General features: G+C 31.3%; 1 protein-coding gene across 4 annotated transcripts; it reads right to left on the reverse strand.

The window, feature by feature from the left end:
- Positions 1–3,683: 3,683 nt before the first annotated feature.
- Positions 3,684–9,576, reverse strand: LOC133690090 (uncharacterized). 4 transcript variants are annotated; one of them, XM_062110268.1, is made up of 5 exons: positions 9,133–9,576; positions 8,216–8,292; positions 6,040–8,040; positions 4,918–5,104; positions 3,684–4,414 (listed from the first exon to the last, which is right to left on the reverse strand). In XM_062110268.1, the coding sequence occupies exons 1-5, from the start codon at positions 9,206–9,208 to the stop codon at positions 3,804–3,806; spliced, it is 2,952 nt and encodes a 983-aa protein (XP_061966252.1). In that variant the 5' UTR covers positions 9,209–9,576; the 3' UTR covers positions 3,684–3,803. The 4 variants fall into 4 exon arrangements, with proteins under 4 accessions (XP_061966252.1, XP_061966254.1, XP_061966253.1 ...); XM_062110270.1 differs by having other exon boundaries at positions 8,216–8,306; positions 9,133–9,575; XM_062110269.1 differs by having other exon boundaries at positions 8,216–8,326; positions 9,133–9,575.
- Between the last annotated feature and the right edge of the window lie 6,071 nt (positions 9,577–15,647).

A 15,647-nucleotide genomic window follows, 5' to 3' on the forward strand; every position in this document is an offset into this window, starting at 1 on the left:
CTTCATTTTGGCTAGACAATTTCCATTCATGTAGGGAGTTATTGGAATTAGTTTTATAAAAACATGTAATGGGCTTTTTAAGTCCAAATTAAATGTGAGGTTCACTTAGATTTAAGGTTAAAACCATGTTGGACTTCGTAATCCAACATTGGTAATTTAACGTGAAATATAAACATGTTTTTAAAAATTAATTAAAGATAAATGAGAAATTGTTCTTAAAGAACCTTTGGATATCAAACGTTTCAAACCCAAAATAGCTTTTTAGATTAGGTAGTAGACTTGTAGGCTCATGAATTTGAGCTTGGATTTGGCTAATGAAAAATATTTTGCTATTAAGTCCCTATTTAATCAATAATTTATTTTAGTCCATAAAATGTCTTAGTACTTGAACCATACATTAATTATGTGATAATAATAAATGTATCTATGAAACTTCATGAATTATGAATAATTGATGAACCATGAACATTTATCTTAATTAATAAATATTCATAAATTATGAGCAATTCATTAACTATGAACATTTATGAATTTTAAAGATTCATAAATTATAAGTAACTAATGTTTTGTTTCTCAAGTTTTATAAATTTGTGTCTTGGGTGGGTGAAAATAAATTGAGAAATCTCTTGAGTTATTTTATCGCTTTGTTGTTGGTTTTTTATTAGACGTGTTCCTCTACTTATTCTTTTTACCATAGAGTTTAGTTTGAATTTTCGTGGTGAGATATTGAGTATAATTTCTTTGAGTTCATTGGAACCTCATGAGGCTTATTGGAATTAGTCTTTTTGCACTATGTGATGAGCAATAAAGCTTTAAAGATAGATAATTAATCATTAACAAGAACAAAATTTTTATATTGGATATTTTCTAAGGATTTCAACAAGTATATACTCTAAACTAATTTTGTTTAAGTATTATTTCAACACTTGATAGTTTGTATACTAGATTGTTTTTCCTATATCTTTTACAAATTTATATATTTGCTTAGTATACATGCTATATTTTTATAATTATTGCAAGATTATTATCTTTTTATATGTTTGCATGATTATAAACTAAACAAATAGGCTCACTTGTTTAATCATCTAATCATTTTATAACTATTGAAAAACAGCATAATGGTAATTATGTTGGCAATCCAATTAAAAAATACACCATTTGTAATAATTATTCAGTTTTCATAATTGAAAAATAAAAAATTACAATTCTTTCAATGTATTCTTTTTTCCCTCGATTGCAAAATAAACTATGTTATATTATTTAGAAGGTTGGAAATCATTTATAAAAAGACTAAGTAGTGTGGTTATTTTACTCTTGATGTTGTATTGTGCATTCGCTCATAAATCACTATGAATTGGAATAATTAATTTTTTCTAACTTTTCAATTTGATCCTTGATTTATTTATTTTTTTGCATGATTGAGTCCTTATTAGCCCAAATTAATAGCCAATCACATCTTTTTTCAATAGAAGGTGAAGTCAAAACATAGAGGATCAAAGTGAAAAACATGGAGAAAATAGGTGACACCTTCAAATTTTATCTAAATATATTAGTTTGATCCCCCATCTTTTCCGTTAATAAATGGTTGGTCCCTTTAGTTGTCAAAAATTTCATCTTGGTACCAAACTTCATTTTCCTCTTTTTTTTAGTTTTTTTTTAAAGGAGAGAGATAGAGACTCATCAGAATACAAATTAGAAAGATACAGTTGTTGTTGACACATGTCGACCATCAAAATGGTTAAAATTTATATCAACAGGATTCATTCAATGATTGGAGTTTTATAATGGTTGTTTTGAGCATCAATATTGCCTAAAAAACTAGAACTAAGTCAATAATGAGAAATTGTATTCACGTAATATTGTAATTTTGACCTTTTTTTTTGTTAGATTGATATGTTGGTTTGTTGATGCTTCAAGAGTGTTTGTATGATGTTTTCGGGTTCAAATGAGCTTTTTGGGTGAAAAACTCTTATGCTCAATTTTTCATCCACTACAATAGTGGCCGAATTCTGAATTCGCATATGACACGCTATGTATCTTTTTTCAAAAATAAATAAAGGTATATGACAAGTCATCCACCCTTTTTAATGAATAAAAAACCATAGGCACAATCAGAGGCATGGGCTTAAAGGTTTGTGCACTTGTGCTCTTCCTTTCACAAGCTCAGGGCGTTGGACTATTTACTAGCCCTTTTTGTTTTTGGTTTTTTTTTTTGTATATTTGGGTTAATTATAGATTTAAGAAAAAAATATAGAACCCGGTTGAGTCCTTAACCCGAATCGCAAGTTAAACAGGTGAAGCCACATCATCTAATTTATTATTATTTTTTCTTTTCATTTTGTTGAATGCAATTTTTTGTCCCTCAATTTAAACAAATATAATTTCACAATTTGTTATCGATTATATTTTTATTTAAAACTAAAAATAACTGCAATTTGACCTTTTTTTATCAATAATATATTTTTTCTTTCTGAGTCCTATGCAGTCATGGTTTTTATTTTTTTAAAAAAATATCTCATACAAAAAAATCTTTCTTAAATAAAAACTAATCTATAGGGTAAAATCATTATTGAATCCGATGGTGTACATGACTTGTGTTGCGAGATTAGTTGGTTAACTCGAGTTCACATGGTTTTTCTTTTTAAAATTAAGTTTTTTTAATCAATGTTATCATTCAATATTAAGTTAGTTGGATATTTAATTTTTTAGTTTTTTTTTCAAGAATATCCCTGTAAGTTTTTCTTGTTATCCTGGATTGGCCTAGATAAATTCATTGTGTTGTTTTTAGGATTAGATTAAAATATCATTCAAGAAGTAATAGATTTTAAATTCATGATTAAAAATTATTTTTTTTAAGAGACAAGTTACCAACACTTAATTGTTTTATATATTTTAAAAAAATAATTCACTCTTTCTGCGGCGTAATATGTGCCTATGGGCTAGGAAATACCTATGGCAAGATGCGTTTTATGAAATTGAAAATGATGCTCTAACCCGCACGCTGGATTTGTCCACCGCCTTTGAGCCTTGGATGTTCCACTCCACACACACACACACACACACACACACACACACACACACACACACACACACACACATTTATATGTATGCTTATAATTCTTTTCTATAGAAAGTTACATTATTAAGTACTGTTTAAGCAAATAGGAAGTGATCTATGAAAACTCAGTACTCATAAGCATAAAATAAAATTTTAAAAATTTTTTTATTAAAAAGAAATATTTTATTATGCAATATTGGTGCAAAAGATAATATAAAACACACACACACAATGAAGTACTACAGATGATTTTATCAATAAAAAATTGAGATCCAATCGTTATTTTAAAATATTATTAGCAATATTTACATTTATTTGATTTTTTTGCTTTCTTGAATAATACTTGCTCAAACATAATTGAAGAATTAACTTTTGATGTTTTAGTGTCAGAAATAAATTTTAAAAAATAAAAAATATTATTTCAATATATTTTTAAATAAAACACATTTTAAAAATCACCTCCACAAAATCAAAAGAAACTAAAATTTTTGAGCAGGCTTGAGCCTACGCAGTTAAAACGATGATTACGTTTGGGCACCTATGGTCGATGCCGAGCGGCTAACCAATCATGGAAACTCAGGACTTCAGTTCATCTTGTTTTACTTCTCTAAATCTGCGATGGGGGTTTTGTTTTCTATGCAAAGAGGAGTTCATCAATTTATTCACCATCTAAGGAAATGATGATTTCATTCCTACGTTTCCGTAGTATACGTTACCCTCCTAAATCAAAAGGGAACTTGTGTGCCTACACTGCTACTAGCTCTCTTACTAACTCTTCTGTCAATAGCCTCTCAATTTCCCTACCTATTACATCAACGTCCTCCCTCAAATCCAACCACGGCGATTCCCCTTCCAGTATCTTGTCCGCTGCGACGTCCTCGTTAGCTGTCGTAACTTGGCTACCGATCAATTTGCAAAGACAATCCTTGAGTCCATTTTTTATCCACTTGGGACTAATCATAGTTGCAGGCCTTACCCACGGGTGTGAATTTGCATATTGCTGGTAAATCATCAGAAGGGCTATATTTAGACGGTCAAACAGCAGCCTCCTTTCAGACCTTGGCCAGGATGCATGATTACAGTACTTCTTCTCAAGTTCTTCAAATATCAAGGGGTTGACAGGGCATTCTGGGGAGTGCAATGTTCTCAGAAAAGTATCAGGATCGGCATCATTGATACCGGAGTCTAAACATACATCTACAATGTAGGAAAATTCCTTGCTCTCGGCAGCTATTTGTCTCTCTTCTGTAAATCCAACAGGGCCCTCCTCGGTATCTTCATCACTTGAGATGAGCATGGGTCCTTCCTCATATGCTTCTGACTCCAACCTAAGTAGTTGAAGCTGCATCCGAAGTCCTACAGGAAGGGGAAAAAATTTAAAACAAGGCAGCAATAATAGGAATGAAAATGTAAATTCCCATCAATGGGAGAATTTTTGCAGCAGAAGATTTTTCTCTCTCAAAATCAACACCATTTTTGGTCTCACTCAAGAATGCATCAGCCACGTATTTACGAGAAAGATACTGGTTTATCTATAGTGGCGAAACCACCAACCAATGAAGGCAAAGAATGACTGGTCTTAGCATATTAAATCAACCAAAACCTCATTATTTAAGTTTCAAAACATTTATACTCGGAGTAATAGAATAATTTTGTCCCCTCATTGTTATTCTTTCAGCAACAACATGCTAAATGAAAACTTGTGCTCAAAAACTCCAAGTGGAGTCATGAAAAAAGCAAACAAATATAAATTACAACGAAAAAGCAAACTGAACAATTCAAATGCAATGATTCAAATCCCAAGTGGAGACCAACCAATGAATGAAGAATTAACAAGCTAAACAGTTTTTCAAGATTACCATTCAGGTCAGCGCTGAGACTCTCAAAGCACTCAGAACCAGATGACAGGTCATCTGGAAAAGGAGTTTCAAGAACCGAGACAGGACTGGGTTGATCAGCCTCCTTCGAGCATGCTGGAGATTCTACTTTGGCTACAGGGTGCTGCATGGAAACTGAACCTTTATCGGATGGCCCGTTTGATGGTTTCTGAAACACCAACAAATGCTGAGATTAACTGTTCACTATGTAGAATTGAAGTATCCATTTCATTATATAGACAACAGAGTAGTTCAATTAAACCAGCACCAAATTGTTTTGGATCATTCAACTAAAGACACACACTTACAAGAAAATATACTTCGAGCTTTCAGGAAAGAAGCAAATGTTAAACATATATGTCCTAGAAAGTAGGGAAGAGATGTGCATGCTTGAGTGTTTGTATCTCTATAGATATACACTAACGCAAGAGCACCAGGATTCTGTCAACTAATTTAAAGATGTCTCAAAGACAGAATCATATTTGAATTGTTCAAAGAGCACTTTGTGACACAACACATGCGCTTAACCACAATTGCCTCTACAGACAGTGCGAGAAAGTTATCTAACATAAAGGTGTCCAAATCATCAAACAAGAAAATTTACTGAAATGAGAAGCCAGGTAGGTTCTATATTGAGATTGCAGCTAAATTAGATTAATGGCCATAGCAAATGATTGGTATTGCTCAAGGAAACAGATAGTAGGAGAAAAAATGAACTTTTTTTCTGAAACAGAATATTAAAGATTGCAATCTTGGCATGAGTATAATAAAAGAAAAGAAACACATAGCTGTTCGAATATTTAAAAAATGTACTTTTAAAACTAATATTGATATATTTCCACGAACTGAAACTCCAATCTAAGGGAAAAGCAAAACGTTTAAGTCAGAAGTCGCGAGTCAAAAACCATACGCATCTGACTGACTGATTTTCTGAACCGCAGTAGAAAATTATTAGGAAAGAGAAGAAGATAAACAGGCAAAATTCTCCTTTCCTTAACATTGGGATTTGATAGGAAGAACACCCTATAGCTCGAAGTTTCTATCTACAGTGCTCATAATATGCCAGCATGCACAAAGGTCATCCATTAAAGATAAGAACCGTACCTGTGAACTTAAAACTTCCAGATCACTAGTAGAGGAATCGCCTTTTACCAACATATAAGTTGATGATTCTTGTTTAATGGGCATCGAAGGCATGGCTTTGTTCTCAATTGCCACATCCACCACATTTTCAACAACTAAACTTTTATCTGTGACAATAGAATCTGGTGTCTCAGAAACTGTACAAATTTGTTCAAGTGAATCATCTTCTGCGATCTCGCTCTGCACTTGATCCAAACCAAAATTAACTTCCCGGAAAGTGTCACTATGATCTCTATATGAGCAGCTAGACATGTGAGAATTCTTAGTAGAGGATCTGGAATTTCTAGAAGGTGAACATTCTCTCTTACTGAAATTGCCTTTTATTGTTCTGTTTCTTTGCTGCTGGATCAATTGCTTTGGGATTATATATCTGTCATGGCATACATTTTCATGGCGCATGCCTAGTCTAGGACTGCTGATAACAGTAGATGTAGCAGGCACAGACCTTGATCTAGATAGATTTCCGGTACCAACATCCTTCCAGCCTTCCCTGCTGCTAATACCCAAAGGTCCATCCCTCCTAAGTGCTCCATGTTTGCGATCACCTTTATCACTAAATACTTTTTTGCAGATCATTGCATCTGAATTTCCCGACCTTGTTTCCAAATCGGGGATAGCAAGCATTTCACCTAGTGTGTTGCTACGACTAACGATTCCCATGTCCACAGACTTATGAGTCATTTTCCACCTCTCTGAAAGTCTCTTCCTGGCCTCTCTGCTCACTGATGACTCGGTAGAGCATGATGATGAAGGTCTGTATCGGTTGCTCCAATCAACGGAATTTCTGGAAGTCACGGTTGTCTCCTCTGATTCATTTGCAGACTCATTTTCAGACATGTCTGGCGAACTCTCATCCCTTGCATACCCTATAAAAGCAGGTGTTGAAAAACTCATGGAGCCGTTGCCAAAACTTTCTCTCATTTGCCTAGTTATTTCCTTTGCGATTTCTCTAGATTCTCTAGACTTATACCTTGAGGGCCCTGCATCATCAGGAAACTTTTTCTTTCCATATGACACCACCTCCCTGTTCTTGATACCAGGAGGTTCGGTGTGTTGCCTACAATCTAAAGGTGAAGCATGAGAATATTGAGGCGATGAAATATTTTTTGTAGAATTCTGCGTTCTCCCAAGATTTGGTTTCAGAACAACAATCCTTGTAGGGAGAATGGCGGACTCGTCTTTTTGATCCAGTTGAATTTTTGACAACTCGACTGGGTTTTGAGCTCCATGCTTGCCATGAGAGTGGCTAGCAGGATCAACATGGGATTTTCTTCGATTCTTCAATGCAGTTTGCCTCTCTATATTGGAGCCTAGGCCACTGCTCCCACAGTGTGGAGGATGTGATGGCTTCATAGCTGATATGCGAGTCTGACCACAATGGGATTGTGAAGGGACACCTTGTAGATCATGCAGATGCTTTGTGAACAGGGAATCTGGCTGCTGAAGGTATTTCAGCAAAAGATCCTTGTTGGAGTCCAGATCCTCAATAGCATCATGAAATTCCCTTGAATTCTGAAGCTTTTCATCAGTTGAAAGCCGTTTAGCATCCATGAATTTCTGCTGAATGAATGCCATCTCTGCCGCTGTGAGCTTTGAGTGTGCAGTTCCCCGTGACGAGTAACTACTACTATCCATCTTTGATGGGTCTAAAACTTCAAATACATCTTTAAATTCTTGCTCATCCTTCGAGCTTTTTCTGGATGACCGCCGACCATATGAGGCATTGTTTCTTTGAGCTTTCTCTGTCAATACCATCCTTTGTGTGTAGTTCTCCAAGGACTTCTTTTGTTGTTTATGAGAAGATTGCTGCGGTGGTAACCCATCAAGGCCCATCAATCTGGCAATAACACTCGGTGCCCTTCTTTTGGAATCAGATTTTCTCGACATCTCTTCTTCTAATAACTTCTTTATTGGTGTTCCAGCTGCTTGTTTTGGAGATCTCCACCCCAACTCACAAGTGAACTACAGAAGCCAAATGATTCAAATCACAACTATGAATGCAAGTAATAAATTAAATAGATAGAAGAGAAAGCTAACATAGATGAAATTCCTAATTCATATAGCTGGGCAGGATTGCTGTTCAATCAATTTTGTAAAGGGAGAAATAATAAATAGAAGCAGATCAATCAACACACACCAGATCGTCGTCGCTCTGAGAACTAGAATCAGAGGCCAAATTTGGGAAGTTTCTCGGTTTTCCAACCAGCCCGTTTCCTGGAAATGAATTCCTAGTACAACATTAGGATTGCTGTTGCAAGTAAAAGGGAAGGGGGGATAGCAAGAGTCAAGACACAAAAATTGCAAGAGTCAACTAATCCAATCAAGAAATCATCGAAGAAGTGTCGTTTTGAGCATGCGAAGTTAAAGAACGTCCAGTGAATTTCCACAATATACAGAAGGTGTTGTCCTCAAACTTGAAATAGCAAGCGCAGGACTAAGATTATTTTTTAATAATAATAATGACAATAATAATAATAATAATAAAAGTTCCAAAATAGAATATGAATAATAATTAGTCTAAATTGAAAAGAAAACACTTTAAAGAATTGCAATCATATCTTGTTACAGCCATTGAGTTAGTAAAAGAAACAAGCAAAATAATCATGCCAATACCACCATAGAATAAATAAATAAATAAAAGGTCATAAAGTAATTCAATCAAAAACTTACTTTAACTAAACCAAAGAAACAAAGCCAAAGCTCAATCTAGTTGTTATTTAGTGCAGGAGCCAAAATGATGAGCAAAAAACCGAAGAATAAATGCTATAATTTTTTATTTTTTTTCAATCAAAGACCAAAAATGCATTCAAATGAGCGAAATTTCGACTATTATTTAGCTTAACTGCCTGCAAAATCTTAAGAAAAAAACAAGTAAAAACAGACTGATTTTCTTTTGCATTACTTTTGTTTCTAAAAAACAATATAAAAAAGGCTAGCAAAGGAAAAAAAATAATAAAAAAAGACTTTGTTTGGATGCTGAGAAAAGTGTAGGAGAAGAATGAAAGAAAACGACCACTTCAACATTTCTAAGCTTGAAATTGCAAAAACAATTACCTTCTCTGCTAAGATTATGACTATGAAGAGGAGAAAAAGGCGAGGAATTGGACCTTCTGAGCTGAAATCTCTCCATTATTATCACTCAAAAAAAAAAAAACATGCAGTGCAATGCAATGTAGCAGCAGCAGAAATCTAGATCGGAAATCCCGCAAAGAAGCAAGCGAGAAATAGAGAGGAAGGATCCAAGAAAATCATATAACTGAACTTAAGAAATAAAAAAAAAAAAAAAAACTTGAATTAATTTTTTTCAGCTTCTTTATTTCCAAAGACAGGTAGTGTTACCAGATCTTGAAAATTAAAAAAAAAAGATAAAAAAAGAAATATTTTCTAGAAAGAACAAAAAAAACCTAGAGAGAAAACAGCGGATAACAAAGAGAGAGAGTGTGTTCCGTTAGAACCGTCGAAGAGAGTGTGCGTGTGTGGGGGGTGTGATTTTTTTGAACATTCAAAAAACGATAGACTGACAGAAGAGTGAAGGTGAGAGCGGGCAAGTAGTCCCGTGTGCCCATGATTTTGGCTACACGTGTGGAGAGCGATTGGCTGCCACGTTTTCTTATGGGTTTTTTTTTGTAGGGTGTTATAGGAGGTCGTATTTTAGTTTTTGTCTCTTATTATTTCTCAGTTTTGTTTGATTTGGAATTTATTTTTTATTTCTATTTTATATGGCAGGAAATAGAGAACGAGAAAGTGGATTTGGATGGTAAATTAATCAAAGATAAAAAAAAAAAAAAAAACATTTCACGATGTGGTGTGGTACATCTTGGGATAAGAGTTGCATATACGGAATCTTCATTCACTTTTTTGAGGTGCCTCTTTGGCTTTGGGATAGAGTAAAACCTTATCAATATGGAAAATAAATTATTTAGATACGTGGCATTGTTTGATGTTATTATTCAATATTTTTCAAAATATACTTGAATTAGAAAAATATTAAATTGACACTGATTTGGATGTTTTTATTTTTGTTAATTTTGATGTCTTTGTTTCAAAATTATCAAAATTAAAAGTACTTAAAAAATATTTTAATATCTTTTTTTTAAGACAAAAGTATCTCTCAATTGCATTACTAAACATGAAAACATGTAGTGTACCAAACTAAAGCTAGGTGTGTTGGCTGAAAATAATTTTTTGAGTTCGAAAGTGATTTATATGAAAAATAGATTTTTGAAAAATAAATTATATTTTCTGCTTGACAGTATCATAAAAAATGAGTTGAAAAATATTTTTTAGTGTTTAATTATGCCATGAAAAATCACTTATTAATATTATAAATTTTTTTAAGATTGTTAAAAAAATGGAGATCGAACCTGACAAATAAAAAAAGTTGAAAGATGATAATATTGAAAATAAATCAAATTTTATAAATTATTTTAAATAAAATAAATAGCGATTAAAAGTATAAGGCACAAATTTGATGAGTGAACAAGTTGATGGAGGATGAAATTGAAAACAAAATCTTATTTTATAAATTATTTTAAATAAAATAAACAGTAATAAAAAGAATCTACATCAGGTTTAAAGGAAAAAACAAATTGAAAAGTTGCTTTGAAAATATAGAGAAGGGTCCTGCATGAAAATCAAGGAGGATAGAGAAAATAAAGAAAAGAAAAACAAAATTTGTTGGTGCCACACCAAAAATTAGTACGTCACACGTGCTGCCTAGAAAAGAAGAAGACGTTAAGACGATTCTGACTATATCAAGAAAGGTTATCTTCACACACTGTGCGCGATTTCATGTCCCGTCTAAATGCGACAACTAATATATATTTTATATTAATTAAAATATCAAATTGTCTCTTCATCAACTCGATGATTATTAAAAAAACCAATATAAAAGTACTAAAATTCTCATGGACTCCGGTTTAACAAAATTTGATTTCAAGAGTAATATAAAAAAACCAATATTAATCTCTATGCTTGCTTTCTGCGCGCAAAGTCACTACTTAAAAATATACGAGTAAAAACAATAGCACGTGATATCGAGGCCAAGCATATGCCTCGTGCTTGGAAACACGGATAAAATACACATGCAAAATTCTATATTTAAGTGAAGATTTTCGTGCTTAATTGGGATAAGTATGGTCGATTAAAACAATGTTTAAGTTATGATTAATCAGAAATGTATTAATTAGATAAAAAAAATTACTTATTAATAATCTGTAACAGAAAAAAAAAAAGAAAAGGAAAAAGAAAAAGAAAGGTGTCTTAATCTCCACCGACAAGGCAGATGGAAGTTCATAGCTTCGGAATATATTTCTTGCACTCCTTTTCTCCTCGTGAATGAAGTAAATTCCTTGTCGTGTTTACATTGGATAAATGGTAAATTAAAACCGAGGGAAAACTGCAAAAAGAAAAAAGCCCCCTGATTTTGATTTGACCCATTTCATTTAGCGACTGAGTTGAAACCTCAAAGTGTGGCAATTCCATCAATTAATTTGTTGAAAACAAATCCTCCAACTTCTTATTTGCTTTATAATTGAGTCCTCGTCCTTTAATTTCCTATTCATTAATCAAATTTATGCTATTCTAGCATCAAACCTGGACATGTATCCATACTTTCATGGTTTTCTCAACCATGAACACTGTTTTCAGTGATGAAAATACTTTTTTTTATGATTTTTTGACAGTTTTTTATAATACAGTTAGGTAGGGGTAATCATTTTCGATTCGATTTGGTTTTATTTAAAAAAAAGTATCCAAATCAAATTTTTTAAAAAAACCGAAACCAGTTCAAACCGACTGGTTTTGATTTGGTTCGGTTTTTTAGAACAAAAACGGTTCAAACCGGGTTGTCTCGGTTTTTTTCGGTTTTTTCAGTTTAGGTTTGGTTTTTTCGGTTTCAGTCTTGTAAAACTAAACCACATGATTTTTTCAAAATTCTAGTCGGTTTTTTTCACGGTTCAGTTTTTTCGGTTATTTTTTTTCTGATTTTTTCGATTTAAATGATTTTTTGATTTTTTGCTCACCCTTACAATTAGATAATTGTTTCATAAGAATAAACAAGTATTTGGTATATTATTATAGTTATAGAGTTTAGAGATGTAAGAGCACTCATATTTTCAAATTTATAATATTAGGATGTAATTACAAAAAACTTAAAGATTGATGACTTAAATTAGCAAATAAATCGAGGGGAAAAAAAAGGAGAGTTAAAAAGATTGATGACTTAAATTTATTCTTAACATCTTCTTTTACTGGAAGATTTATTTTGTTTAGTTCTAAACTAACAGCACGGCTAACCCATATTCTCAAATTAGTTTTATTATTATTAAAAAGTAATATCACTTTATACTGCCATAGGTGGAATTGACAGCCAATTTACTATTCGGTCATCGATTTATTAATAAAGACTTGGTTTCAAAGTTACTTGCACCCTAATTTCATTTTCTTATATTACAATTCTTTTTGTTTTTTTTTAAGTATTATTTCGGTTTAAAATTTTATTTTTCTTGTTTTATTGGTTTGGGAGAGAGGAGGGAGCAAATCATTAAAAAATAACAAAAAAAAAAGTTATTAGTTTACCAAAATTCTAACTATGAAATAGTTATTTTTTATGTTAAAGAGTTTTTTTCGAGAAGAAAAGTTTCATTTAGATATGTTTTGATTTTTATTATTCTTGAATAAAATAGATTGAAACTTGATAAGTTTTTTAAAATTTGATTGATTTTATGTTTTGAGATTGATTTTCCCCCAAGTTTAATACCACAAATTAGGTTTCTTTGAGTGATTTTAAGTGTTTTTATTTGAAAATTTAATTGAAAACAAATTTTTAAATCCAAAAACAGATACCTGATTTTTCAACAATCAATAATGGTTGAAATCTGTATTTATGAATGACATGTCATAAAAAAAAAATCAAACCCATGTGCGCATGCCTGCGCTTGGATTTCTTGCAAGACACACAAGCCAGAAGAAGCTGGTTTACGGCGAATCCGGGTAAAGCACCTGACTTCTTCTTCTTTTTTCATTTTGTTCTTTCAGATTTGTAGTCAAACCTTCCCTCTTTTTTGTGTTTTTTAGTTGCATTATTTTTTCATTTAAAGTTTGAGTAGGACCCCCCCCCTCGTAATTTTTATATTGTTAATCATTCAATTCAATTAGGAAAAAAAAAATTCAAAAAATAAAGTTATTAAACTTAATAAAAATATAATTTAGATCATGAGTTGGACAAGTTAATTCAGATCCATTCAAAATATTATCATCCAAGTATTTTTTATATAAATAAAACATTGAATTGGTTTTTTAAATAAAAAAATTAGATTTTAACTTTTAACTAGGTTACCTATATCACGACCCGAGTCCATCTAAAGTGTTATTATGTTAATATTTATTACAAAAATAAAAAAGTGGCATCCATGATTTTCTTTTTAGTAAAACTTGGTTTTCACCATATGAGCTCAGAGATGGTTGGAGTTGTTAAATTAATCAGGTTATTTTAGTCTAACTCATCAATAATTTAAGTTGGTTAAAAAAATAAAACTATAATAATATTGACATTTATCGAGCTATAAAAGCCCTGTAAATTTTATTAGATATACTACTGAATTTTTGAATTCATAATTAGAATTTTTTTTTCATGTTATAAACTTTATTGGTAATAATTGTGAACTTTTTTAATAAGTTTTTTTATCTAACTTCCAGCATAATACGAGCCAGATAATTAAAAGCGTGTTTGGATAAGAGGTATGGTGATATTTTTAAAAGGTAAAGTTCTTTTAAAGCACAAACCATATTCTAAAAGTAAAAAATACATATTTTTCATTAAAAAAAAAGTCACCACACACTCCCACCCCAAACACGTACTAAGTATTATACCTAATTCAACAGTAGTAATTGATAAAATTAGAAGTGAAGTTACTCGCTCCAAAATGTCAACTTATAACTAACCGATTACCCTTCATCTCTCATTATAAGATAATAATTAAGAGTGTTGTATTATTTATTTTTTAAAAGTGTTTTTTTTCAAAAAAAATATTAAATTAATATTTTTTATTTTTTAAAATTATTTTTAATATTAACACATAAAATAATAATAAATATTAAAAATAATTTATTTTAAAAAAATCACAAAACATAGTTTTAACAGCAAAGAAAACCACTTCCAAATGTATGTAATATCATGTCCATGGGCTGGCATTATTCTGATTTTTTTTTACTGTCCTTGTCTTGGATGATTGAGGTTCTTGTAATCATTGATCTTTAAAACACTGATTATAAATATTTTTTATGTTACGTTTGGAAGTGAACAAACTGCATTTCTTGGATTCTTTAGATTTTTTTTTTTAAATTGAGATGGCGACGAAAAATCCCATCAGAAAAGAAATTGAAGACAATGACAATTGATTTGAACCCATGAACAGGAGAGGGGATTTGGGGATCTTGATTTTGAAGCAAGGAGCTGCCACAGCTATGGAGGTAGCGACTAGGCTGGTACTGGCAAAATCTTTGTTTTTTGTTCTGTTTTTGTCAGTGAAGGTGACAGACTTGACCCTTGACAGCTTCTTTGTTTTGTTTGGGGGGAAATTACTTTGTCCATAGGATTTGTGTCGTTAACTTTTTAATCAAACAAGCTCGTACATTTACCTTTCAGCGATTGCATTTCTATAGAATTAAAAAAAAATAAAAATCACTCCATGTCAAATTAACCTTACCACGTACACGCATGTATCACTGTTTTTTTTTTAATTGTGAATGTTAGGGTTAATTTACCTGTATCTCAACTAATCTTTTAAGATTTTATAATTAATAAATAGGTAAATTTTCAGTGGTTTTGAGGTTCATGACACTCAAACTATTGACCATCAAAAAACAAATTTAGAGTCTGATAAGTTGAATTATACTGCTCAGATTTATATATCATTCTTTTTAGTAATGTTGCTCATGATTTTTTTATAATTTTAAATATTAGTATATTGAAATTATTGAAAAAATTTAAAACTTATAAATTTAATATATTTTTAAATAAAAAATAATTTAAAAAATGGATTAAACCATATTACAAATACTTAAATAGCAATGATGTGTATTTGATATTATAATAATTTTGCATTTGTGATTTGAAAAAATAAATTTTAAAAAAATAACAAGTTATAACTTTCTTGTAACTAATGTTTCAAGAATTTTTTTTTGATGAAATTCATGCAAAACTATAATTTATATTGATTAACCATATAATTAATTTCAAAACCGTGGATGAAACAAAATGTAATTTCGATCATATCTCCCCACGATACCTAACGAGATTTTGCAACATTAAATTATGTGGTTTCAAAGGGAATAATTAAAACTTTCCAAAAAATATAAAATTATAATATAATTTTATGCAGAATGTATGCTGTATACTAATTGGTTAAGATTTTGATATAATTTTTACTGGAAACTGTAATTTAAAACTTCAAGGATCCCCAGTTGTCTTTTTTTTTTAAAAAAAAAAACTGCATGATTCACGGTGATGAAAGTCAAACCACTAGAAATGTCCACCACTGTTAAACCCTTTCATAACTAATTATATA

Source organism: Populus nigra, chromosome 3 (assembly GCF_951802175.1).
Source record: "Populus nigra chromosome 3, ddPopNigr1.1, whole genome shotgun sequence".
Taxonomy (NCBI): domain Eukaryota; kingdom Viridiplantae; phylum Streptophyta; class Magnoliopsida; order Malpighiales; family Salicaceae; genus Populus; species Populus nigra.

Excerpts from the sequence above, each read along its gene's own strand:
- LOC133690090 (XM_062110268.1), bottom strand. The coding sequence starts at position 9,208 with ATGGAGAGATTTCAGCTCAGAAGGTCCAATTCCTCGCCTTTTTCTCCT. Across the intron at positions 8,293-9,132 it reads TCATAATCTTAGCAGAGAAG|GAAACGGGCTGGTTGGAAAA; the intron begins GTAATTGTTTTT and ends ATTCATTTCCAG. Across the intron at positions 8,041-8,215 it reads CTCAGAGCGACGACGATCTG|TTCACTTGTGAGTTGGGGTG; the intron begins GTGTGTGTTGAT and ends TGGCTTCTGTAG.